General features: G+C 45.1%; 1 protein-coding gene across 1 annotated transcript in view; it reads right to left on the reverse strand.

Moving 5' to 3' along the window:
- The window catches only part of LOC122392134, a 37,292-nt gene extending 12,245 nt beyond the window's left edge, over nt 1–25,047 (reverse strand). The window contains exons 1-4 of the mRNA XM_043386702.1: nt 24,852–25,047; nt 14,972–15,083; nt 13,631–13,797; nt 370–415 (exon numbers count right to left, since the gene is read on the reverse strand). Coding sequence (XP_043242637.1) covers nt 370–415; nt 13,631–13,797; nt 14,972–15,083; nt 24,852–25,017 — 491 coding nt within the window. The 5' untranslated portion in view covers nt 25,018–25,047. The remainder of the gene's footprint in view (nt 1–369; nt 416–13,630; nt 13,798–14,971; nt 15,084–24,851) is intronic.
- Nucleotides 25,048–26,359: the final 1,312 nt, after the last annotated feature.

The raw sequence follows: 26,359 nt of genomic DNA on the forward strand, positions 1-26,359 counted from the left end.
AGTGCTGAGCGCATGGACACTGGTTGGACTCTTTGAGGCTTCCTCAGCCTACCCCGCGCGTCTCCTCACCGACCGGGGACGGGGCAATGGAAAGGTGAGGTCTGCTTTCTCTAAAGATTGTGTGCCGCGGATTCAACCGGCTGTAGGTGGCACTAACCAGGACTTTCTAACTATAAGACAGTGCGAAAGCCGCACATGCAAATCGATATAAGACGCTAAGTTTCTCGGGAACACCCATGACAAGATAGCTACTGATACGGTGACCATGAATTAAAATATACCTATGCACACTTGAAAAGCATATATCGCTTACTAACTGTGTTGCAAGTTTCACTAATTATTGCATGCATTATCATTGTTTTCACTTACCATGACTCGGGAACTCGTGAAGACAGGAAATGAGCATGATGAAAACCTGCCGAGAAAGAAATATCTGTCGGTACAAGACGTGTTCAATGTAACATCAACAACGCTTTGTGTAAGGTCTTTGATGTAAATGATGCATCAAAAACTAAAATGAACTCAGCAACGCATGCAGTGGCATACGCGTCTTACTCAAGTCACTAAAACGTGGACTACGATACCCAATACCACAGTCAGGGCTCTAAAATGCGTGAGAAATATGAAGACTTCAATATTCCGGAACGCACCGGGGTCAAAACTAAAAAACGAAGCCGGGGTGTCGAAACTCGAAACCGAGATGTGCAGGATCGAGGAGTGTCATAGAGATATCGAGATGCGAAAAACCAGAAGGATGCAGGGGAAGTCCATGACCGCAGGGATTTCCAGGATGCATAACTGTCCAGAGTCACAGAGATCTCCAGGACCACCGAGACATTCAGGGTCATTGTGAATACTGAATGGTCAGACAACAGGATAAATTGCGCGAAAGGCATAGACGTGGCTCCGAGTACCAAGTGCGGTTCTCGAAATCCATCCAAGCAGAACGCGAAACACTCTACGCGCGGCTTAAGCCGGGCTTAGTGTGTTTAATAGCTCGGGCGGCTTGGCGACTGATGCGTCTGCAAATGGCCGGAGCTGCATCCGGGTAGGGAAGGGGAAGGCTGTTTTATAGCAGAACAGGCTGATAGATCCGGTAAGATGTTGTGAGTTTCAACTGGAGAGTGAAGATATATTTGAAAATATAATAAAGTGAAAGATGTTTGCAACTTCCCCAGAAAACACGAAATCTGATAGCTGTTGTAATGAATAGGATGAAAAATAAGATATGTTACTTTGCCCTTAAAGTGACCATCCCACCTTAACATTAGTTTTGAGTTGAGACAGCCAAATTGGTGGCCATGGCCTGCAAATACCGGTTTGGGCACTCACAACATCGAAAAAATGCTTTAATTCGGAGATATGGAATTTCAAACTTGCAGTTTTCGGATTCTAAGGGGCTAATGCATTAGTATACCCCCTTAGAATTTGTGACGTCAGCGGAGATCTAACGATTTTAAAACCTTATACTAACATCTTTGTGAAGCAGTGGTGGTATATGCTATTTGCGCGCAACATCTGCCGCAAACGCCGCACTTCCAAAATAAAGTCGCTAGGAACAGCGGAGGTCCCAAAAAAGTAAACAAAAGTAAAAGTCTAATATCTTGAAAACCGGTGAATATTTTTCGGTGAAATTTGGTAGAAATTCGTTTTTGCTCTTTCTGAACCGAGCGACATCACTTTCACACCAATTCATTAACTTTTTTGAAGGTGGGAGGCAGGGTTGTATACGACTCAGTCAATAGCAATCAATTCAATCACGACAAATTTGGGAAACCAATCAAATCAATCAAGTCAGAGCAGTTTTCGGGAATTGATTCAATCGACTCAAACGCGACAATGAAAGGAATCAATCAACTCAATCAAACGACTCAAACCAAGACATACATTAGGTTTTTTGCCCACCAACTTGGAAAAGTGTCCATAGCAGTCTGGTGTACCTACCTACCTACCTACCTACCTACCTACAGAAGAAACATAAAAATATTGTCATTTAAAATTATAAATTGTCATGCCATTCAAAGTTTCTATGTAATAAGGAAGGATACCTAGTGATGGACAGGTGGATCATGATATTGAGGTTCAATGGGTAGAATTGGAGCAGAAGTTTCATTTAATGGGTGCAAAATAACCCAGTAGTTGACTTGCCCCTTAACCCAAATCACCACCTTTCACCTAAAAGTTGTCAATTTAATTTTGGCCATATTCCAACTCCATTTACACTAAATATCAGATATTGCAGTTGAAAGTTGGCTGCTCGGATTTTGGCAGTGTTCGTGATTTGGCCATTTACCCTACACCATGTCTATTTCAATGGATTATATGCATCAATAACATATTATATTAACCATAGGGAAATAGAAATAAATATCTTACCTGTATGTGACGGTTTTGGTTAGACAGAGACTGACGGGCAGCCTGAAAAATCTTTCCACACAATGTGCATTTGAGACGTGGGATGTTGTCAGATTGGGAAGGAAGAGATTTGAAGTATTTAGCGGTCCACGACTCTGGACGTGGCATGTCAATGTTAGGTACCTATGTGAAGAATTCAAAACATTTGTGTTTGAATTTTATTGCAATACAATTTGAAACTGTTAGGACTGGGGGATAGGGATGAGGGTTAAAAAATATATTTAAAAGGAAATGGAGAGGACAGGAACTCTGGAACCACAGTATAAGTTAAGGACAAAGGAAGTGGGAACGAGGAAAATTAAAACGCGAAAACGGGGACGACGGTGAAAACAGGGCGCCTTGGGCGATTTGACCAAGGTTGGTGAAATTTACACGTGACGTTTAGCATGTAGAAGACCCACGAAGGGGGAGCACTTCCAAATGTCACGTGACTAATATGCCCTCCGGCGCCCTGTTTTCACCGGCGTCCGAAAACGGCACGGTGCGACTGCATGAAAACGTTTTGCCAATAAGTATGCTAAGCTTTTATAAATCCTTATTCTACGTTTTTGATTTTTGGTAAGATGACGTCATTGATTATTATGTAGTATGGTAGATCATCATAAAATAAATCGGTTATACTACACCAATTTCGTTTTAGTTATTATTTTATTTGAAATAAAACCACTTAATAATATTCGGTAAAATATTTCAAGGAAAATGAAATATATTAAATATGTTATGCTTAGGCTCTCAGGAGAAAAGGATCAACAAACGTTCTGCTGCAAATTAAACAATGCAGCAAATTAGCTATTAATTAGGCACGTAAACGTAGGGGAAGCCGGGGGAAGCCCGGCATAGTAAGCTCTTTTTCATTTTTATTACATACCATACGTGCTGTATAAAATGTTGATATCCTGTTAGCTAGCTAAGTTCATTGGCCGTGTTTTCCCAAAAATTCGGTTTCGTGGAATAAGTATAAGGTTGAGAAAATCGAGTTTTAAAAAAGTGTTGATTTTTCTGGGGTAAGCCCGGCATAGGGGTAACGCCGGCCACCTCTCCAGCGCTTTACAACGAGTTGATGAAACCATTATGTGTCTTCCAAATATTAACGGAAAGTGAAATATTAAGGTACTGATAAGCTCTGGACATCTTAGCGTTTATGTCACTACTGGTATTTTAGCTAGCGTCTACCACATATACAGTACAGGTCAATGAAAATCATGATGCAAAATTGACAAAAAATGTGTATTTCAAAATTTCTTAAAATTTATTTTTCTTTTTACCTTAATGCATCATATTGCATATCATTCAACTCGGCTGATGAAGAAGAACACAACGACACCATATTTGAAGCTCTAGCTTCATTGTCTGTCGCGTTATCTGCAAAAACGTAGTTTGACCCTAGTTGACCTTAAGTGACATGACTGATGTCCATAAAGTTAGCGTCGTATTCGTATTCGGATTCAAATTCGAGTAATGATTTCGCTCAAAATTGGCATACAGATAGCCCATGCCACGCTGAGTTCGAAAATGGTGACCTTTTTTTCCTAGGTCAAACCGTTTGACCTTGAGAGGTCAAAATACTGCGTACCCTGTAGAATCTTTGTTTATGGTCCGATTTGAAAAATTCGACCACCAGTATGTTCGTCTCATCGAGAAGCAGTAGCACATCCAAAAAAATCCGAGGTCAAGGTCATAGGTCAAGGTCAAGGTCACTTTAAAAATCGCCGTACCCTATAAAATCTTCATTTTTGGAGCTATCGGAAAATTTCGGCCACCACTGTGTTTGCCTCATCGAGAAGCAGTAGCACATTTGAAAAAATCCGAGGTCAAGGTCATAGGTCAAGGTCAAGGTCACTTTAAACGTTAATTTTAGTCCCCGTACCCTGTAGAATCTTTGTTTATGGTCCGATTTGAAAATTTCGGCCACCACTGTGTTCGTCTCATCGAGAAGCAGTAGCACATTCGAAAAAATCCGAGCTCAAGGTCATAGGTCAAGGTCAAGGTCACTTTAAACGTTAATTTTAGTCCCCGTACCCTGTAGAATCTTTGTTTATGGTCCGATTTGAAAATTTCGGCCACCACTGTGTTCGTCTCATCGAGAAGCAGTAGCACATTCGAAAAAAATCCGAGGTCAAGGTCATAGGTCAAGGTCAAGGTCACTTTAAACGTTAATTTTAGTCCCCGTACCCTGCAGAATCTTTGTTTATGGTCCGATTTGAAAATTTCGGCCACCACTGTGTTCGTCTCATCGAGAAGCAGTAGCACATTCGAAAAAATCCGAGGTCAAGGTCATAGGTCAAGGTCAAGGTCACTTTAAACGTTAATTTTAGTCCCCGTACCCTGTAGAATCTTTGTTTATGGTCCGATTTGAAAATTTCGGCCACCACTGTGTTCGTCTCATCGAGAAGCAGTAGCACATTCGAAAAAATCCGAGGTCAAGGTCATAGGTCAAGGTCAAGGTCACTTTAAACGTTAATTTTAGACCCCGTACCCTGTAGAATCTTTGTTTATGGTCCGATTTGAAAATTTCGGCCACCGCTGTGTTCGTCTCATCGAGAAGCAGTAGCACATTCGAAAAAATCCGAGGTCAAGGTCATAGGTCAAGGTCAAGGTCACTTTAAACGTTAATTTTAGTTCCCGTACCCTGTAGAATCTTTGTTTATGGTCCGATTTGAAAATGTCGGCCACCACTGTGTTCGTCTCATCAAGAAGCAGTAGCACATTCGAAAAAATCCGAGGTCAATGTCATAGGTCAAGGTCAAGGTCACTTTAAACGTTAATTTTAGTCCCCGTACCCTGTAGAATCTTTGTTTATGGTCCGATTTGAAAATTTCGGCCACCACTGTGTTCGTCTCATCGAGAAGCAGTAGCACATTCGAAAAAATCCGAGGTCAAGGTCATAGGTCAAGGTCAAGGTCACTTTAAACGTTAATTTTAGTCCCCGTACCCTGTAGAATCTTTGTTTATGGTCCGATTTGAAAATTTCGGCCACCACTGTGTTCGTCTCATCGAGAAGCAGTAGCACATTCGAAAAGATCCGAGGTCAAGGTCATAGGTCAAGGTCAAGGTCACTTTAAACGTTAATTTTAGTCCCCGTACCCTGTAGAATCTTTGTTTATGGTCCGATTTGAAAATTTCGGCCACCACTGTGTTCGTCTCATCGAGAAGCAGTAGCACATTTGAAAAAATCCGAGGTCAAGGTCATAGGTCAAGGTCAAGGTCACTTTAAACGTTAATTTTAGTCCCCGTACCCTGTAGAATCTTTGTTTATGATCCGATTTGAAAATTTCGGCCACCACTGTGTTCGTCTCATCGAGAAACAGTAGCACATTCTAAAAAATCCGAGGTCAAGGTCATAGGTCAAGGTCAAGGTCACTTTAAACGTTAATTTTAGTCCCCGTACCCTGTAGAATCTTTGTTTATGGTCCGATTTGAAAATTTCGGCCACCACTGTATTCGTCTCATCGAGAAGCAGTAGCACATTCGAAAAAATCCGAGGTCAAGGTCATAGGTCAAGGTCAAGGTCACTTTAAACGTTAATTTTAGACCTATGACCCTGACCTCGGATTTTTTCGAATGTGCTACTGCTTCTCGATGAGACGAACACAGTGGTGGCCGAAATTTTCAAATCAGACCATAAACAAAGATTCTACAGGGTACGGGGACTAAAATTAACGTTTAAAGTGACCTTGACCTTGACCTATGACCTTGACCTCGGATTTTTTCGAATGTGCTACTGCTTCTCGATGAGACGAACACGGTGGTGGCCGAAATTTTCAAATCGGACGATAAACAAAGATTCTACAGGGTACGGGGTCTAAAATTAACGTTTAAAGTGACCTTGACCTTGACCTATGACCTTGACCTCGGATTTTTTCGAATGTGCTACTGCTTCTCGATGAGACGAATACAGTGGTGGCCGAAATTTTCAAATCGGACCATAAACAAAGATTCTACAGGGTACGGGGACTAAAATTAACGTTTAAAGTGACCTTGACCTTGACCTATGACCTTGACCTCGGATTTTTTCAAATGTGCTACTGCTTCTCGATGAGGCGAACACAGTGGTGGCCGAAATTTTCCGATAGCTCCAAAAATAAAGATTTTATAGGGTACGGCGATTTTTAAAGTGACCTTGACCTTGACCTATGACCTTGACCTCGGATTTTTTTGAATGTGCTACTGCTTCTCGATGAGACGAACACACTGGTGGTCGAATTTTTCAAATCGGACCATAAACAAAGATTCTACAGGGTACGGGGACTAAAATTAACGTTTAAAGTGACCTTGACCTTGACCTATGACCTTGACCTCGGATTTTTTCGAATGTGCTACTGCTTCTCGATGAGGCGAACACAGTGGTGGCCGAAATTTTCCGATAGCTCCAAAAATGAAGATTTTATAGGGTACGGCGATTTTTAAAATGACCTTGACCTTGACCTATGACCTTGACCTCGGATTTTTTGAATGTGCTACTGCTTCTCGATGAGACGAACACACTGGTGGTCGAATTTTTTCAAATCGGACCATAAACAAAGATTCTACAGGGTACGCAGTATTTTGACCTCTCAAGGTCAAACGGTTTGACCTTGGAAAAAAAGGTCACCATTTTCGAACTCAGCGTGCCATGGGCTATCTGTATGCCAATTTTGAGCGAAATCATTACTCGAATTTGAATCCGAATTTTAACGTTTAAAATGACCTTGACCTTGACCTATGACCTTGACCTCGGATTTTTTCAAATGTGCTACTGCTTCTCGATGAGACGAACACAGTGGTGGCCGAAAATTTCAAATCGGACGATAAACAAAGATTCTACAGGGTACGGGGTATAAAATTAACGTTTAAAGTGACCTTGACCTTGACCTATGACCTTGACCTCGGATTTTTTCGAATGTGCTACTGCTTCTCGATGAGACGAACACAGTGGTGGCCGACATTTTCAAATCGGACCATAAACAAAGATTCTACAGGGTACGGGGACTAAAATTAACGTTTAAAGTGTTCTTGACCTTGACCTTTGACCTTGACCTCGGATTTTTTCGAATGTGCTACTGCTTCTCGATGAGATGAACACAGTGGTGGCCGAAATTTTCAAATCGGACCATAAACAAAGATTCTACAGGGTACGGGGACTAAAATTAACGTTTAAAGTGACCTTGACCTTGACCTATGACCTTGACCTCGGATTTTTTCAAATGTGCTACTGCTTCTCGATGAGACGAACACAGTGGTGGCCGAAATTTTCAAATCGGACCATAAACAAAGATTCTACAGGGTACGGGGACTAAAATTAACGTTTAAAGTGACCTTGACCTTGACCTATGACCTTGACCTCGGATTTTTTTGAATGTGCTACTGCTTCTCGATGAGACGAACACAGTGGTGGCCGAAATTTTCAAATCGGACCATAAACAAAGATTCTACAGGGTACGGGGACTAAAATTAACGTTTAAAGTGACCTTGACCTTGACCTATGACCTTGACCTCGGATTTTTTCGAATGTGCTACTGCTTCTCGATGAGGCGAACACAGTGGTGGCCGAAATTTTCCGATAGCTCCAAAAATAAAGATTTTATAGGGTACGGCGATTTTTAAAGTGACCTTGACCTTGACCTATGACCTTGACCTCGGATTATTTTGAATGTGCTACTGCTTCTCGATGAGACGAACACACTGGTGGTCGAATTTTTCAAATCGGACCATAAACAAAGATTCTACAGGGTACGCAGTATTTTGACCTCTCAAGGTCAAACGGTTTGACCTAGGAAAAAAAGGTCACCATTTTCGAACTCAGTGTGCCATGGGCTATCTGTATGCCAATTTTGAGCGAAATCATTACTCGAATTTGAATCCGAATTTTAACGTTTAAAGTGACCTTGACCTTGACCTATGACCTTGACCTCGGATTTTTTCGAATGTGCTACTGCTTCTCGATGAGACGAACACAGTGGTGGCCGAAATTTTCAAATCGGACCATAAACAAAGATTCTACAGGGTACGGGGACTAAAATTAACGTTTAAAGTGACCTTGACCTTGACCTATGACCTTGACCTCGGATTTTTTCGAATGTGCTACTGCTTCTCGATGAGACGAACATAGTGGTGGCCGAAATTTTCAAATCGGACCATAAACAAAGATTCTACAGGGTACGGGGACTAAAATTAACGTTTAAAGTGACCTTGACCTTGACCTATGACCTTGACCTCGGATTTTTTCGAATGTGCTACTGCTTCTCGATGAGACGAATACAGTGGTGGCCGAAATTTTCAAATCGGACCATAAACAAAGATTCTACAGGGTACGGGGACTAAAATTAACGTTTAAAGTGACCTTGACCTTGACCTATGACCTTGACCTCGGATTTTTTCGAATGTGCTACTGCTTCTCGATGAGGCGAACACAGTGGTGGCCGAAATTTTCCGATAGCTCCAAAAATAAAGATTTTATAGGGTACGGCGATTTTTAAAGTGACCTTGACCTTGACCTATGACCTTGACCTCGGATTTTTTTGAATGTGCTACTGCTTCTCGATGAGACGAACACACTGGTGGTCGAATTTTTCAAATCGGACCATAAACAAAGATTCTACAGGGTACGGGGACTAAAATTAACGTTTAAAGTGACCTTGACCTTGACCTATGACCTTGACCTCGGATTTTTTCGAATGTGCTACTGCTTCTCGATGAGGCGAACACAGTGGTGGCCGAAATTTTCCGATAGCTCCAAAAATGAAGATTTTATAGGGTACGGCGATTTTTAAAATGACCTTGACCTTGACCTATGACCTTGACCTCGGATTTTTTGAATGTGCTACTGCTTCTCGATGAGACGAACACACTGGTGGTCGAATTTTTTCAAATCGGACCATAAACAAAGATTCTACAGGGTACGCAGTATTTTGACCTCTCAAGGTCAAACGGTTTGACCTTGGAAAAAAAGGTCACCATTTTCGAACTCAGCGTGCCATGGGCTATCTGTATGCCAATTTTGAGCGAAATCATTACTCGAATTTGAATCCGAATTTTAACGTTTAAAATGACCTTGACCTTGACCTATGACCTTGACCTCGGATTTTTTCAAATGTGCTACTGCTTCTCGATGAGACGAACACAGTGGTGGCCGAAAATTTCAAATCGGACGATAAACAAAGATTCTACAGGGTACGGGGTATAAAATTAACGTTTAAAGTGACCTTGACCTTGACCTATGACCTTGACCTCGGATTTTTTCGAATGTGCTACTGCTTCTCGATGAGACGAACACAGTGGTGGCCAACATTTTCAAATCGGACCATAAACAAAGATTCTACAGGGTACGGGGACTAAAATTAACGTTTAAAGTGTTCTTGACCTTGACCTTTGACCTTGACCTCGGATTTTTTCGAATGTGCTACTGCTTCTCGATGAGATGAACACAGTGGTGGCCGAAATTTTCAAATCGGACCATAAACAAAGATTCTACAGGGTACGGGGACTAAAATTAACGTTTAAAGTGACCTTGACCTTGACCTATGACCTTGACCTCGGATTTTTTTCAAATGTGCTACTGCTTCTCGATGAGACGAACACAGTGGTGGCCGAAATTTTCAAATCGGACCATAAACAAAGATTCTACAGGGTACGGGGACTAAAATTAACGTTTAAAGTGACCTTGACCTTGACCTATGACCTTGACCTCGGATTTTTTTGAATGTGCTACTGCTTCTCGATGAGACGAACACAGTGGTGGCCGAAATTTTCAAATCGGACCATAAACAAAGATTCTACAGGGTACGGGGACTAAAATTAACGTTTAAAGTGACCTTGACCTTGACCTATGACCTTGACCTCGGATTTTTTCGAATGTGCTACTGCTTCTCGATGAGGCGAACACAGTGGTGGCCGAAATTTTCCGATAGCTCCAAAAATAAAGATTTTATAGGGTACGGCGATTTTTAAAGTGACCTTGACCTTGACCTATGACCTTGACCTCGGATTATTTTGAATGTGCTACTGCTTCTCGATGAGACGAACACACTGGTGGTCGAATTTTTCAAATCGGACCATAAACAAAGATTCTACAGGGTACGCAGTATTTTGACCTCTCAAGGTCAAACGGTTTGACCTAGGAAAAAAAGGTCACCATTTTCGAACTCAGTGTGCCATGGGCTATCTGTATGCCAATTTTGAGCGAAATCATTACTCGAATTTGAATCCGAATTTTAACGTTTAAAGTGACCTTGACCTTGACCTATGACCTTGACCTCGGATTTTTTCGAATGTGCTACTGCTTCTCGATGAGACGAACACAGTGGTGGCCGAAATTTTCAAATCGGACCATAAACAAAGATTCTACAGGGTACGGGGACTAAAATTAACGTTTAAAGTGACCTTGACCTTGACCTATGACCTTGACCTCGGATTTTTTCGAATGTGCTACTGCTTCTCGATGAGACGAACATAGTGGTGGCCGAAATTTTCAAATCGGACCATAAACAAAGATTCTACAGGGTACGGGGACTAAAATTAACGTTTAAAGTGACCTTGACCTTGACCTATGACGTTGACCTCGGATTTTTTCGAATGTGCTACTGCTTCTCGATGTGACGAACACAGTGGTGGCCGAAATTTTCAAATCGGACGATAAACAAAGATTCTACAGGGTACGGGGTCTAAAATTAACGTTTAAAGTGACCTTGACCTTGACCTATGACCTTGACCTCGGATTTTTTTCGAATGTGCTACTGCTTCTCGATGAGACGAATACAGTGGTGGCCGAAATTTTCAAATCGGACCATAAACAAAGATTCTACATGGTACGGGGACTAAAATTAACGTTTAAAGTGACCTTGACCTTGACCTATGACCTTGACCTCGGATTTTTTCAAATGTGCTACTGCTTCTCGATGAGACGAACATAGTGCTGGCCGAAATTTTCAAATCGGACCATAAACAAAGATTCTACAGGGTACAGGGACTAAAATTAACGTTTAAAGTGACCTTGACCTTGACCTATGACCTTGACCTCGGATTTTTTCGAATGTGCTGCTGCTTCTCGATGAGACGAACACAGTGGTGGCCGAAATTTTCAAATCGGACCATAAACAAAGATTCTACAGGGTACGGGGACTAAAATTAACGTTTAAAGTGACCTTGACCTTGACTTATGACCTTGACCTCGGATGTTTTCGACTGTGCTACTGCTTCTCGACGAGACGAACACAGTGGTGGCCGAAATTTTCAAATCGGACCATAAACAAAGATTCTACAGGGTACGGGGACTAAAATTAACGTTTAAAGTGACCTTGACCTTGACCTATGACCTTGACCTCGGATTTTTTCGATTGTGCTACTGCTTCTCGATGAGACGAACACAGTGGTGGCCGAAATTTTCAAATCGGACCATAAACAAAGATTCTACAGGGTACGGGGACTAAAATTAACATTTAAAGTGACCTTGACCTTGACCTATGACCTTGACCTCGGATTTTTTCGAATGTGCTACTGCTTCTCGATGAGGCAAACACAGTGGTGGCCGAAATTTTCCGATAGCTCCAAAAATGAAGATTTTATAGGGTACGGCGATTTTTAAAGTGACCTTGACCTTGACCTATGACCTTGACCTCGGATTTTTTTTGAATGTGCTACTGCTTGTCGATGAGACGAACACACTGGTGGTCGAATTTTTCAAATCGGACCATAAACAAAGATTCTACAGGGTACGCAGTATTTTGACCTCTCAAGGTCAAACGGTTTGACCTAGGAAAAAAAGGTCACCATTTTCGAACTCAGCGTGCCATGGGCTATCTGTATGCCAATTTTGAGCGAAATCATTACTCAAATTTGAATCCGAATACGAATACGACGCTAACTTTATGGACATCATGACTGGCTTTGTCTATGATAACATGTTTATTTTCGAAATTTATCTTTGATCTAGGTGTAAACCAAACCTGCTCAGTACCTATTATCTCATGGAAAACAGTGGTTTAGTGGCCTTGCTCTCGGTTGGGGGTAAGCTTGGCCACTCGCCCGGGGTTACCCCAATGTGCTAATTTTTATTTTAGAACAGCGATATTCGAAAAAAATGTCATACTTAAGCCAGTCTGCCTCGTCACCCCTCACTACAAGTACAAACACTTAAACGGTCCTTACATAACATTCGTATAAATATTAGTACTGTATGGTATAACATTAACAGTGCAACATATCTCACTTTTTAGCTAAAAACCCTTAAAATATCATTTTTGCGCTATAACTTTAACAATATGCAAATTTTGTTAGCCTTAACTTTTTTGCTGGCGTTACCTTAGCTGCCACGCTGAAAGGACAAACAGTTGAGCATTTTATTGTGAATAATTTAGCCGGAAACGGGGTGGCCGGGCTTCCCCCGCGCCCGGGCTTCCCCCGGCTTCCCCTAAATAGCGAGACGAAAACGGCGCTTTTGTTTCAGTTATTTTTGTAGGGGTTTCAGATATTTATAGAGTTCAGTGGGTTGTTTCTGAGGAGATGTGGAGATGTGAATTATTAATTAATCACACTTTATTAGTATATAGGGCCTTGCACTTTATCATCTGGATTAGAAAAAAACGTTTCCTGCTGAGTGCAGAAAGGTAGGTAGGTGCATCGCCAGGTTCTATCACCAGGATTGGTGCAGTTTTTGCAGTTGAAAGTCAAAGTTGGCTGTTCATGTTTAGGCCCTGTTCTTTATTTGGCCATCTACCCCATATTGCAGTTGTGATGACAAGCAGTTTTCAGTGTAGTTTTGTGATCTTTGATGTCATCAATTGGTGTCATTATTTTTCGTCAACTAAAAGTTATTTGAACTCTCCTTTCAATCGACTCAATCATACGAGTCACTCTAATTTTCAGGAATCAAATCAGTCAACCAGTCGCTAAAGTCAAACGAGTCAGTCAACCAGTCATCTCGAAAAGTCAATCGACTCAATCCAATCAACTCAAAATACGCGTTGAAACAAATCAATCAATTCAATCGACTTGATTGGTATACAACCCTGGTGGGAGGGTCCCTTTAAAGTCAACCGTATACGTTACAGAGAACTGAGGAGCACACGCATGTTTGACTATATAGCTTGAATAAACAATTTTTTTTTGTCAATTTCGGGTTACCAAGCCCACCTTTACCGACCCCTGCGTGACCCACGGCGGCTGACCCACGGTGACCTACCGAGTTTGGCGGCGACACACGGCGACCTACCGAGTTTGGCGGCGACACACGGCGACCTACCGAGTTTGGCGAGGCCAGCGATAACGATGAACAGGGTGATGGCGTAGTAGGGCCGCACCTCGTCCCAGCGCCACGAGGCCACGTGGATACCGTGGCTCTCGTGCAGCGGCGCCCGCTCCACGCAGTACGTGTACTGGCCGTCGTGCGCCACGTGAGGGTGGTGTGACCTGAGGCAGGGTCGGGTCAGGTCAGTGATCTGTGGCGAGATCAGATGTTTGGGAACGACAGGGTCACGTCAATGACCTGCAATGGGGTCAGATTCTTGACTTTTACCGGTATTTCATGTAAAACTCATCGGCTGCCGGAGTCAGATATGTCATACATGTATGATTCTCATTTTCTTGTTTCTTGTTTCCTGTTTCCGTGCTGATTTTATAGAAGAATGTTGTGTCTTTTTAGGTCATTTTTTATAATGGACGAAGCAACACTCATATGGGTCGCGTTCTTGTGGCTACCAAAGAAGTGCCAAAACAAGCGCAGGTGGTTTAAACGCGACAAGGTCCGCCACCAGACCAGACCACAGATGGCGTCCATTGACGGTCCGGCTCGGGTCAGGGTGATACAACCAGCTCCGTTTCAGCCCTGTGGCTTATCCAGCCGAGCGGAACGTCTGCCTCCCACCCTCCTACGACCGTGATGGCCGCGCTAACGAGCGCTTCCGTCGGCGCAACTTCTCAGAGCCGGCCGACACCAGTACGGCTGAGAGGGCCCGCTCGGCAGGTATATCTGCCGTCCGTCAGCGCGTATTGAGGGAGCGCCGGGAACGTCGGCGAACAAACATAGGATTATCGATTAAACACTAGATGATACCGGATAGAACTGCAAGTTTTGACGGAATTTATCCTCGACAGAACTAAACATTACTTCAACGCTGATTCCTTTGTTTCACCCAATCAAATTGTTTGAGTGCGCGAATGGGTCCGTACACGTGCCAACTAACCACCATCACGTGACAAAATGGTCGCGCCTTCGTTTCGCTTGATCAGTTTTCAGCCCTAATTGTTCGACCCTGTCCAACCCTGCCCAACGCCAACCCCTGACTGTCCCTATCCCGAGGCTGTCCCGACTACCTGACCCTGCCCGACCTTTCCAGTCCTGGCCAACACTGTCCAAACCTCCCAAGTCCCAAATCCTGTCCCAACCCTTTCCCACCCTGCCAAAACCTGCCCGACCTTTCCCGCTCTTCCTCACCCAGCGCATCCCTAGCCACACCTGCCCGACCCATGCCCGACCCGTTCCGACCTTGCCCGACCGTTCCTGATCCTGTCCCACTCCTCCCGATCCTTCCCCACTCCTTACGTCCGTCCCCACCATTCCCCTTCTCGACGGTCTCAGCCTCACTTGTGGTGGTGGTCCTCGGTGATGGTAATGCCGCCGCCGGTGTCGTTGGACTCGCTGCCGTGCTCCAGAGCCTCCTCCGAGCCGTGGTAGGTCACGTGCTCAGACGACGGGTCTGCCGGAATAGACACGGCTGTCAAATTATTCAATATACATATGGGTCGGTGGTGGGAGGCATGTCGGTAGGTCATCAGTCATCACTTCGCTAGTTAGGGTTTATTGGTTAGGAGCTGCGACCGTGAGAGTTCCTCTACCTGTTTTATCATTCAGTCACGCATACATGAATCGATGCTCCAAAGTGATTGTCGAAGACTTTGAGTCCCATCAAACGAACATCTTTTTGTAATTTCGTATAGTTAGCCACATGAGCGGAGTGTTAATAAAACGTTAATCTATCACTTTTTTGTCATCTACAAGAACGTAAATGAAGTACCCGTCTGATAACCTTGAAGATAATTCTCAAGCAGTAAGTTCCTCTTCCTTTCCCATTTCCATTACCTATTTCTGTCGCCATCACTCAGTGTCTCGTGTTGAACCACCCCTCCCAGCCGTCTGTACGCGTCTGGTGTCAGGCGGGGCAGGTTTGTGTGTTTACCGGTCGCAGCACAGTATCTCACGGAGGGACAATCACCCCAGGTTACAGCCTACCGTCACCTCGCACGGCCTGATGGACGGATGGTGTGCGCTGGGGTGGCTTATCGCGCTGACACGTATCACTTCAGAGACAAATGGGCCGGGCGGGTGATACCGCGTCCCGCGACCGGTGAGGGTGGATGTGGGGGTGGGGGTGCGTTCGATGACCCGTGAGGAGGCGGGGGAGGAGAAAAAGGTGGCGGATGGGAACAGGCCACTTTCATCCGATCCCGGGGACGGGAATCTCAATGGGTGCGTTACCTACCATCCGTCTTGTGGAGGAACATCGATGGTTGATTAATTACGGAAACTGAAAAACCTCTAATGATTTACATACGGCATCTACATGCCTTACAATAAAATAATAAAACTACACCCCTCGCGCTAGTAAAACTAATACATTTTACCATGTGGGCCGGTTTGAATGTAAAACCTCTAAACAGTCATACAACAATAAGCACACCAGCTGTTCAGAGCAAGAATGCAGCGTAACACCATTCAGCCATATCTGATTGCCGTTCGTACAATAAAGGAATTGGGGCGTGGCAGTCAAAACAGAACCGCAAACCAATAATCGGCCTGTGATTGTCGTACGGAGAGCCGTTTCCCGAGGTCGGGTGTGTAAGCAATGGTGCCGTCGGGTGACAGTCGAGCGGCTTCAGATACATTCTTACAAGTCTTGAGCTCCGCTTTGGGCAGGAGCGCCTCCCTGAAGGGACGCTAGCCCCCATTTGATTCGGGACGTTAAACCCTCTGATCAGCTCCCGCTCCGCTCCTTCCGTCTGGCTCCGACGGCTGCCGCGGCTCCGTCCGTCCGCCCATGGCACAGTGCACAATGCATGATACACAGTGCACAGTGTGCCGCACACTCCACCGCTTTGGCACACTCCCAGGGATAACCGTATCTCCGCGCGGGCAGTCTGTATGAGAGAGAGACCGGAACAGACGCACAGGCAGCTGGGAGACCGGAACAGGAAACATGGGTGGTCCCCTCAAGGGGGGGGGGGCAGGCTGCGGTCCGCTAGGCACAGCCAGCGTTGAGCAATAGTGACTGAAGGCCTTGGTAGGCAGTGGAGGATGGAAGTTGGATCTGCGGGCGCCCAATGGGAGACGGTACAAGTCCGTTAGAGCTATACAGGCAGGACCACCACAATCTGACTTTGAATCGCTGGATTAGCAGATTTCGAAGCGGGAATGCATTAGCAATATTGAATTGAAGATATTAAACAATATTTTATTTCTGTAGCTACAATGAACAATTATGCTTCTTGCTAGCTTCTTCAAATGTCCGTTACGTGACGTAATATTCTATTTGTTACGCGCTTAACCCTATTAGTGGCAGGGGGGGGGGGGTTGTTTTTATCCACCCCTCAGGTTTTTCGGGAATATCTCCGAAACCGCTGAAGCTACGATGCTGAAATTTTCTGACTTTTCCTAAAACTAAATTGGGCACATTCCCTGAAAATTTCAAGTTCATAACTTTACCAGGGGCGGCTCCAGAGCACTGGGAATTGGGGGGTCCTATTCGTGAAGCGAGTCATTTGGGCGAAGATCACGATGCTGCACCAGTTTTACGAACAGTGAATGAAAGGTATCATGTGATAACATATACAGTTATTGTGCTTTTGACACGTTTTTGCTATAATAGGCGGATCCAGGCGTCCAAAAAGGGGGGTTATGTTTTACCTCCCAACATAGGTGCCCTGACACCGCCTATGCATGACCAATACAATTGTAGTCGTTCTCTCATAAGAAAATTGTAACATAACAAGACCATTACCACCATTTTTAGAAACAGTACCAACAAAAACCTTATTTACTATACTTTTTGTGTACCCCCAATCTCAATGATCTGTATCCGCCTATGATTTTTGAAAATGCATATTTTTGGGATCCATGTGAATTCCTGGTTCATTCTCTATCGATCGGCAAAAGTTGCGTTAAGATTGGTTCAGAAACCTGGCCGTGATAAACAGTCTAAAATGTATCTGTAATTTGCCCGTTTTTACCCCCCTCTACCCCCCCTATTGACATTTTTTAATTTTTATTTTTCAGAAATGTAGATCACGTTGAGCGAAATCGAATGCCGTTTGAATTTTGAAAATCGGCCCGTTAGATCTCGAGATATCAAGGGGGGGTCGTAAACAGCCCCCCCTGCCACTAATAGGGGGTAGCCAGGAGCCTGCCACTAATAGGGTTAAAAATACAATTTTTATTCCATTGATAAATTCTTGAACCGAAAAAACACGATAGTTTACGAGTTTCCATGTCATTTATCACAGGGACGACCAATCGTTTGACATGCATCAATGAACTATGCCACGTGTCATTGTTTATAACCGTCGATGATTGTTTTTTTTTCGGTGGTTTGTGTACAGGCCGCAGACAGGTGGGACCGGGTATAAGAAAGACCGGGTCCGACCTCACGGGGTCAGGTCAAAACGCCTGCCTTCAGTAACGACCGAGGCAGGCACTGAGGCAGAACGAATGGCCCCGCAAACGACCTCAGAGTAGAGAACAGACTGCCAGGGCTGCATGCACATTTAACATATGGGGAAAACAGGAATTGGTGTTTGTTATGCAGTTGATCCTTGGAATACGTTTCCGGCGATGCTTTAAAATCATTAACTCATGCAGTGAACTTACTCATTCCGGAGAACACTTTGGATATAATACTCAAAATGTTTGACGTAAAAAGTTTCTTAAACAAAGCTTGGTTTATAATGTGATTAGTGAACAAGAAGCTTTGCCACTAATAACGTCTTCAAGCCATCAGTGCGTCTTTCTACACACTCCCGAAAGTGTCATTATTTAGGGCGGAAATCGGGAGCGACGTCTAATGGTGTTTGATGACCTAATCGAATGAGTCAGGGTGACTGCGTAGCGTCTAACGTGCCATTAATTCTAGCCACGAGCCATTTCCCAAGTGACAGTTTGCGGCCGGTAGCTGAGGAGACGGCCTCTCCGCTCTCTCACGGTCATCGGAGACCCAGTGTGCATGTGTGTGTGTGCGGGGGGGGGGGCGTGTCTGCCACCTGTTGAACACGCCGGGACCCACCCAGGGCCGGGTGACCACCCATCCATGACGTCACGAAGAGGGGGGGGGGGGAGGGGCGCCGCGTCCGGCGACCCTGCGCCAGTTTTGCCGCCGCCGTCACAGTCGTGTTCCCAGCGGCCGGGAGACGGCTCCCGAGACGGTCACGTGACAGCGGTGTGAGGTCACGTGACGTGACGGCGGTGTGGGCTACCGGCTGCGATGACGTCATGTGCGTGAAGCCATGAAGTGTGGCGACACGCACAGCTGTTGTGGAGGACAAATAGACACGGCTGGGAGGCGCCCCGGCGTCAGTGGCAGTTCTCAGAGGCCTTGGTGCGCGTGATGACTGATGACTGACTGAAATGGTGAAACATATGGGCTCCAGGCTGTTGACGCTTTTGCTTTTGACCGAACCAGCACCGCAGCGCCAATATTTTGATTGAGGCTTGGGCGCCGTCGGAAAAATGCATGATTACGATAGTGACGAGTCATAATTGGTAAATAGCAATGCGTGAACACTGATCAAGAACATTTACGAGTTTGGACTGGCCAGGTGATATAGCAAAACGGGAGATTTTCCGGCCGGAGCCCGCATTTCTGAACTGTGGACGCCGCCTCCAAAACGACCAAGCCACCGCTGTGCCACGTGGGAGTGGCTTTAAACGGTAACTTCGGCTGATTCACGAATCACGAGTCTGGCCCGATCCCTCCCAGCGATAGGGCCGGGGTCGCGGGTCGTGAGGGTATCGCTGAGGAAAAGTGTCCGATCAGCACGAGATACCTGCTGATCGGGTCAGGAGAGAATGGGCTAACAGGCCACTGAACGGGTTCTCTAAGCAATGCCCACGTGACAAATAACCGCAGCATGATAATGTTAAATTGGTCAGCTCACGCTGATTGAGATACAATGAAGGGGCATTTAAGCAATAGCATCGATTATCTGCTAATAAGTTGTGCATACTTTGATCGACTGGCTGTTCATTGCAGCTTTGTTTTGACTGTTAATTGCCAACGGGTAAGAGAAAATATAAAGACGTGATGTTAAAATGGCTTCTGTGGAAGCAATGCCGGTTTAATTAGGTATAGACATGAAAACAAATGTCGAAAGGACCAGGCACACTGAAATTTAAGACATGCTAACATAAACTGGTAATATTTGTCACTACATATTATTATATTATGTAATTTATTATTGTTTATTATTTTATTATTATACTTTGCCAGCTTTTGCCTCTTGCTTTATTTCATGTCTTTTCTATTTTGTTTCTTTCAATTTTTGTTTTCTACTCATACTGGTTGTATTGGCGGAGACCGGAGGCAGGCCTATTTCCAAGAATTTCCCCACACTCCCCACATTTTGAATGACATGTACTTCTGTGTATGCCATCAATGCAGGGACCTTGGCCTACCTTACCTAGTTCTAATCAATACTTCAATCATGACTTTGATCGCCAGTCATGGTTATGATTTGCTCCCGGTTTCTGCGTCTCATTTCGTAACAGCCGGCGGTGACCTCCGTCGACAGGCATCAAAGATATCACTGAGCGTCTGACAGTCAATGCAAAGAGGATGACAAGAACATCTTATTCGGCATAATGTGAAATACCAACACTTGTAATCCAGGTAAAAGAAGCACTCGGAGTATCTGGCGGCCATGTTTACGCCGATGTACTCGGTTAGGAAGGCAAGGTAAAGATAAAAATGCCGCTTCGCTGGGAAAGAACGAATAAATTTTCTAAAATTTCCAATCGTGTAACGTACGTTTCTTGCTTTTATTATAATCCAATGCGTCGCCTTTCACATAGCTTATAAGCTATATGATTTTCAGTGAGAAAAGTTCAGCTATTTGTAAGCTACAGCCCCATGGACCCATGCACTCCTGAAGTGTTTGCATCTGAACGTCTGGGCAGCTGTGTGATTGGTCTCCGTGATTGCTTGTCACCAACTCCAGACGCGCGAGGTGAGTGATTTATCGGAGATGCTGAGTTACAGCTCGACTACCGATGAATGTCAAACCACACGACCCCATACTGAACTAACGAGCCAGGGTTCGTCATGAACCACAAACCGGACACTAACCAGACAGAGACTTAGCTACCAGTGTAAATGAATGCATTGATTGCGTGCTTTCTGACAAGAATGCACGTTCCTGTTCTTACCGTTATCTGAGAATGCCGTCATGTCCACATGCGCTAATAATTTATGGATGTAATGTAATGTAATGTAATGTAATGTATTTAATGAGACAATCCTCGATGTACTCGGGGCTATTACAGTCTCAGTTATGTAGTACAAAGCATGCAACATATGTACACAGCATTTCCTGCCCTATCATAAACCACGCCTAGGTTGCTGTAAAAAATAGCACATCTTATACACACACGAGACGAATCATCCACATTTAACAACAATCGCTCGATAGTCATTGCTCTAATAGTTCGGACATCGGACCACGTCACTCTTGCCCAGTCACGGTGCGACTGTCACATAGGTGGCTTACTAAGTGACTCCGGAAAGCTGGCGTCGAGCGTAACGTCAGATCATGTGGCAGCGCATTATACTGGCGAGGTGCACGACAGCAGAAACGCCTTCGTCCCATCTCTGTATGTGACATTGGTACGTACAATGTGTTGTTTTGTCTAGTATTGCGGTCACGGGTCTCTGAGCTTTTAATGAGATTTTCAGCCAGTGCTTCAGGTTCGCCTGCGCGACGTACTCTATGAACCATGCACATAGTGTGGTACTGGACGAGCTCATTAGCTTTCAACCAACCCAAACGTTGAAGCAGATCGGACACATGGTCAAATTTCTTGCGACGGAAAATGACTTTGGCGGCATAATTGATCACTTTCTGAATCCGAAGAAGATTTTTGTTTGTGGTATTACCATAAACGGATAAACAGTAGCGGATATGAGATAAAACTAAGGCATCCACTAGAATAGAAATGGTAGATGGCGGTAAATGGCCCCTCAGTTGCGACAATCCGGTAAGAATTCCGAAACAACGGTGCACAACAACAGAAACATGAGTGTCCCAGCTAAGGGCACAGTCAAAATGAACTCCAAGATTCCTCGCTTCGGAAACAGGAGTCAAATTACAATTATTAAATTTTACAGCATAGCTGGAAATGTTTCGCAAATTCTGTGGGCTACCTAACAACATTAATTGAGTTTTCTCAGAATTAAGTTTGAGCCCGTTAGCTCGGAACCATGACCCCAGAGATTCCAACACTTGTTCCAGCCTGCTAACAACAGGATTGAATTCCGCCTTTTTACCACTGACTAAAATTTGTGTGTCATCTGCATACTGCACGATCATCGCATCATCAGCAAATAGACTGAGATCGTTTGCAAAAATGCAGTAAAGCAATGGACCTAGCGCTGAGCCCTGAAATACACCGATATTATTAGGGAGCGGCTTGGAGCATCGGAGGTTTCCTAAGCTGTCAGAAAATGTGACACTTTGCATATGGCCCATAAGGTAGCTTGAAAACCATGAGACATCAATCCCATGTAGCTGTAATTTTGTTAGGAGTTTGGAGTGGTCAATTACGTCGAAGCATTTACTTAGATCAAGCATGCACAGGAATGAAAGCTCTCCTCGATCATTAGCGGAGAGGATATAATCAGAGACAGTTAGCAGAGCTGTTTCGGTTGAATGGCGTGGACGAAAACCATGTTGAGTAGAGGAAAGAAGATGATTACTAGAAACATAACTGTAAACTTGCTGGTGAACGGCTCGTTCTACGATTTTGGCGATCACGGGAACTACCGAAATCGGTCTATAACTGGATGGTTTAGAGGATTCTCCTGACTTATGTAATGATCATGTGCCATTACGCTGTCAATTGCACTTCAGCTTTGGCAACCGAGAAAAACTAAAAAATGTACGCCTCCCAATTGTCTAGATCTATAATTACATTGAATATAATTTTTTTTTTTGTAGCTAAGATAATTTGCCGAGGCAGTGTACTTTATTACGCGCCCTTGTGCAAGGAATCAAATCCGCACGACAGACTACAAACATTTAAGAACACTTGTAGTGGTACTGTAATGCAACTTTGAGCAAATGATCAAATCACAATGCCTTGCTTGGTTTTGTCGCTGTTGCAGTTATGCTAAATCAATGACTGTAGGATGAACTTTGTCTCTGGATAAGGTGAATTTAAGAATACAATTAATTTACTTCCAGGTAACATTCAGACCATCATTCATCTGGCTGTAGGGTCCCTGCGCCTGCGTGGATCTGACGTCATCAATGGGTGGGGTATCAACGTTCACCATCTCATTAACATTAATGAGCTGTGTGGCACTCAGATGGTTTCATTGTGCCTATTGATAACAAACATCTGACCGGTAACCGGGGCAAGACTGGACACTGGCACCGGTAAAAACCCAACCACCAGACCTTGAAATAGATACAACTCGGAGCAGGGCAAAAACAAACCGTTACACATTCGGTAATTCGTCATTACGTGTTCATGTTTTCAATTAGTGGCGGCGAGCTGGGTGCGAACTGCCGGGACCTCACGCGACGGCGCCTGGAACTCCGCTGGGTGACGCACACCCCATAAACACTATGGTGAGAGCTCAGCGCGCCTCGGCGCCGGAGCAGGACGGCCTGGCAATCGGGTAGCCTATAGCCGGCGAGACTGCCAGCCATTTCCGGAGTTCAGGGGCAGTGGACGTGAGGCGGGACGGCCGGACTGCAGTCTGCTTCAGCTCTCCCGGTCTGCCTTTAACGCTCACTGCCTAACGGGCCATGTCGCTGAATGTTGTTCAGCTTTACTATGTTTCATCCCATTTATGTAAGCCTAACCCAGCGTTATGCAAGGTAGCTTATCTGGCCCGACTTATGCGCTGCGATTCAGACCAAGGTCCTCGCATCCCATCCCACCCTCACTCTCCGTTAGCCAGGTGATCGGCGGCACGGCAGCGCCGCCGCGCCGTGCCGCCGATCACCTGGGATACTTTGCTGTGAGAACATGCAGTCTCCGGCTCCGCCCTTCCAAGCGGGGCGGTGGGAGGGTCAGATGTGATCGAGACCCTTCCTGGCGGGGATTCGTCAAAGGGCGGAGCTTAACCACTGGGCTAGGTCCTACCGAACATCAAATTTTCCGAATTTTATTTTTTCTCGGACATTTACTTCAGCAGAAGCTGTAATGCATTAGGCAAGTGGCATAGAAGTGCAAAAGGATATTGTGGAGTGTGGACTACGTAAAATAAAGAGAATACCTAGTTCACTTTCCCGAAAATAGTTTCTTTTGCAATGAGTTTCTTATTGTTTATGCTCAAAATGATCAGAAATGAAAAGAAAACCTTTTTATAAAAAAAAAAAATCCTTTTTTATATAGGAAGAGCTATATTCTATATAAAAATGTTTGACGCGGAAGCTAAGCACGCGCTGACCAATCGTATTGTGTAGTTAAACTCCAGGAGAACAGGTGGGCGCGTTGTTTGTTAATGTTTTTACGCCTGAAATCTGTTAATCAGACTCACCACGGGCTTATGTAATGTTTCTGCAAATCACCCTGACTGCTGGCATGGATGCTGAGGTGATTGAAACATTGCTTGCCTGGAACAATCCATGTCAAAACTACGCTAATTGGACTAGAGGATAAAAATGAACAGGGTATACATATTTTTTGAAAAGCCACAACAACCGAGAAACAAGTAACCACATCAGATTTACGGATGGCGTTATTAAAAACGGTGACAGCTCAAAAATTATCCGAAGCCTGTCGGACCGCATGACAGCACTGTAAATACTCCCTAAGTCTGCCTTTTATCTCGGATAGCCATCAGATAGCCATCGCCCGCGCCGACTTCGGTGATAATTGGGACGGATCTGGGCGAAAGGAAAAGACTTACCGCAGTACAGGCACAGTGCACCACAACCACCTCTCGGAGAGTGTGCTACCTGAAAAGCCGCTGTTTTTACCGGCTCATATGGAGCGCCTGAGGTCCAAGACTCCTGTCTGTATCTCCCTATGATAGGTGTTCTGTGGAGTGGACAGCTGTCCACTATCCACTGTATCCAGGATATGATTGGTACGATGGTGGTCACTTTCTCTCACAGTATGTGGAGTGTTGAGGGTGAGTATGATGATGTATAAGAGTAGGATGAGGAGTATGCTGGTCCTTCCCCTCGCTCTCTCATCCGTTGTACATAATAAGATGCATGTCCACTGTCCAGGGACACCCCCTCCTTACCTGTCACAGTATGCGTGTCGAGAGTGGCCGCGCGCGCTGCCCTGATCCTCTCGGCCCAGTAGTGCCCGTGGCTCCAGGCGCGGCTCACTGGTGCTCCACAGAGGAGCACCAGCACCAGTCCCGGCACCAGCCAGCAGGCCGGAGATGCTCCCCGGCCGGTCACCATCGTTCAGAGTACCGCCAAGAGTACGGGCAGCGGGCGCTGGGCTGTGGACGAAAGGGGAGGGTCAATTATTTGCCCGGGGTTCGGTGGACGGTTCGGGCAGCGGACGCTGTGCTGTGGACGAGAGGACGAGAGAGTCAGTCGTCTTGCCAGAGATCGGCCAGTTAGAAGAACGGGGAGCCGAAATGGCTTATATTTCATAGCTAGTATTTTCTACAAAATAGGGATGCTTAAAAACTGCGTCTCGCTCTGCCTTTGAGATGAGGCTTCTGCTAAGTTGTTTATTTTGACCGTGAACGATGCATGATACCGCTAGCCAGCGATGTGTTTGTCACACACTTCACTGCGACTTAGTGACCCGATACGCCGTACTTCGTCAGCTCTTCTATACGTATCATACTGAGAATCGATCGCTTATTCGATGCATTGTCGTCATTGCTCCTGTGAGTCACCTCAGATGATCGCTACCGGCACACTGCGCGTTACCAGTAGCCCCTCTCAGACCGCGCGGCGCGCTCCGAAATTAACCTGCGCCGTTGGGAATGCAACCATCCGCCTTAATGAGCACATACCTACCGCGCGATCACTCTGTATTCCTCAGAGCGGTGTCGTAAGATCTCTCAGAGACTGCGAATACTCGCATCACGGCCGCTGCCTGGATCTCACACAAATCTCACACAAATCTCAGTAAAGCACGCATAACAGTCGGCCGCCTTATCCTCATTGAGTAACGTGCCACCCGCTGGATTATGTGATGAAAGCGCAGCGTGAGCCCAAGAGTTACCGGCCAATATTCTGCTGCAGGAAACGCAACAGCTCGCAATATTTTGATAAATATTTCTGCAATTTTACTTATACTTTCTTTCGATGTACCTAACAAATATGATTTAGGTGTTTGACAGTTTATGACAAGCAAGCGAGTTAATTGTTCTTCGCTGCAGTAGGAACTAATAATACCCAGCTTCTGGAGACTGAGGTCAACGATTTCCTCCGCTGCCGACTAATTTCCAGACAAATACCCGCTTGGTCGGGATCCGGTATCTATACGCGGGCCGCCGGCAGGGAAGGCAGACACAAGTGTGCATTAGGGCCGCCCGATAAGCCACTCGTCGTGTGCCAGCGGTTTGGCACCGGGCCACTTCGTGATGACATGTTTTGCTCTCTGCAGCAATGCTTCACCTTCACGGCAACAGTGCAGCCTCAGATTCCATAAATACGCCGAGGCAAGTTAATATTCACAGAATGATTGTGTTTGCGTACATTCCGCGTTATACCTGTTCCTCCGGGTTGCTCTATGCGGTGCGTAAATCTACATTCACAAAATAGTTGTTTGCCTGTATTCTGT

The sequence above is a fragment of the Amphibalanus amphitrite genome, unplaced genomic scaffold, assembly GCF_019059575.1.
Source record: "Amphibalanus amphitrite isolate SeventyFive unplaced genomic scaffold, NRLGWU_Aamphi_draft 000470F_arrow, whole genome shotgun sequence".
Lineage (NCBI taxonomy): Eukaryota > Metazoa > Arthropoda > Thecostraca > Balanomorpha > Balanidae > Amphibalanus > Amphibalanus amphitrite.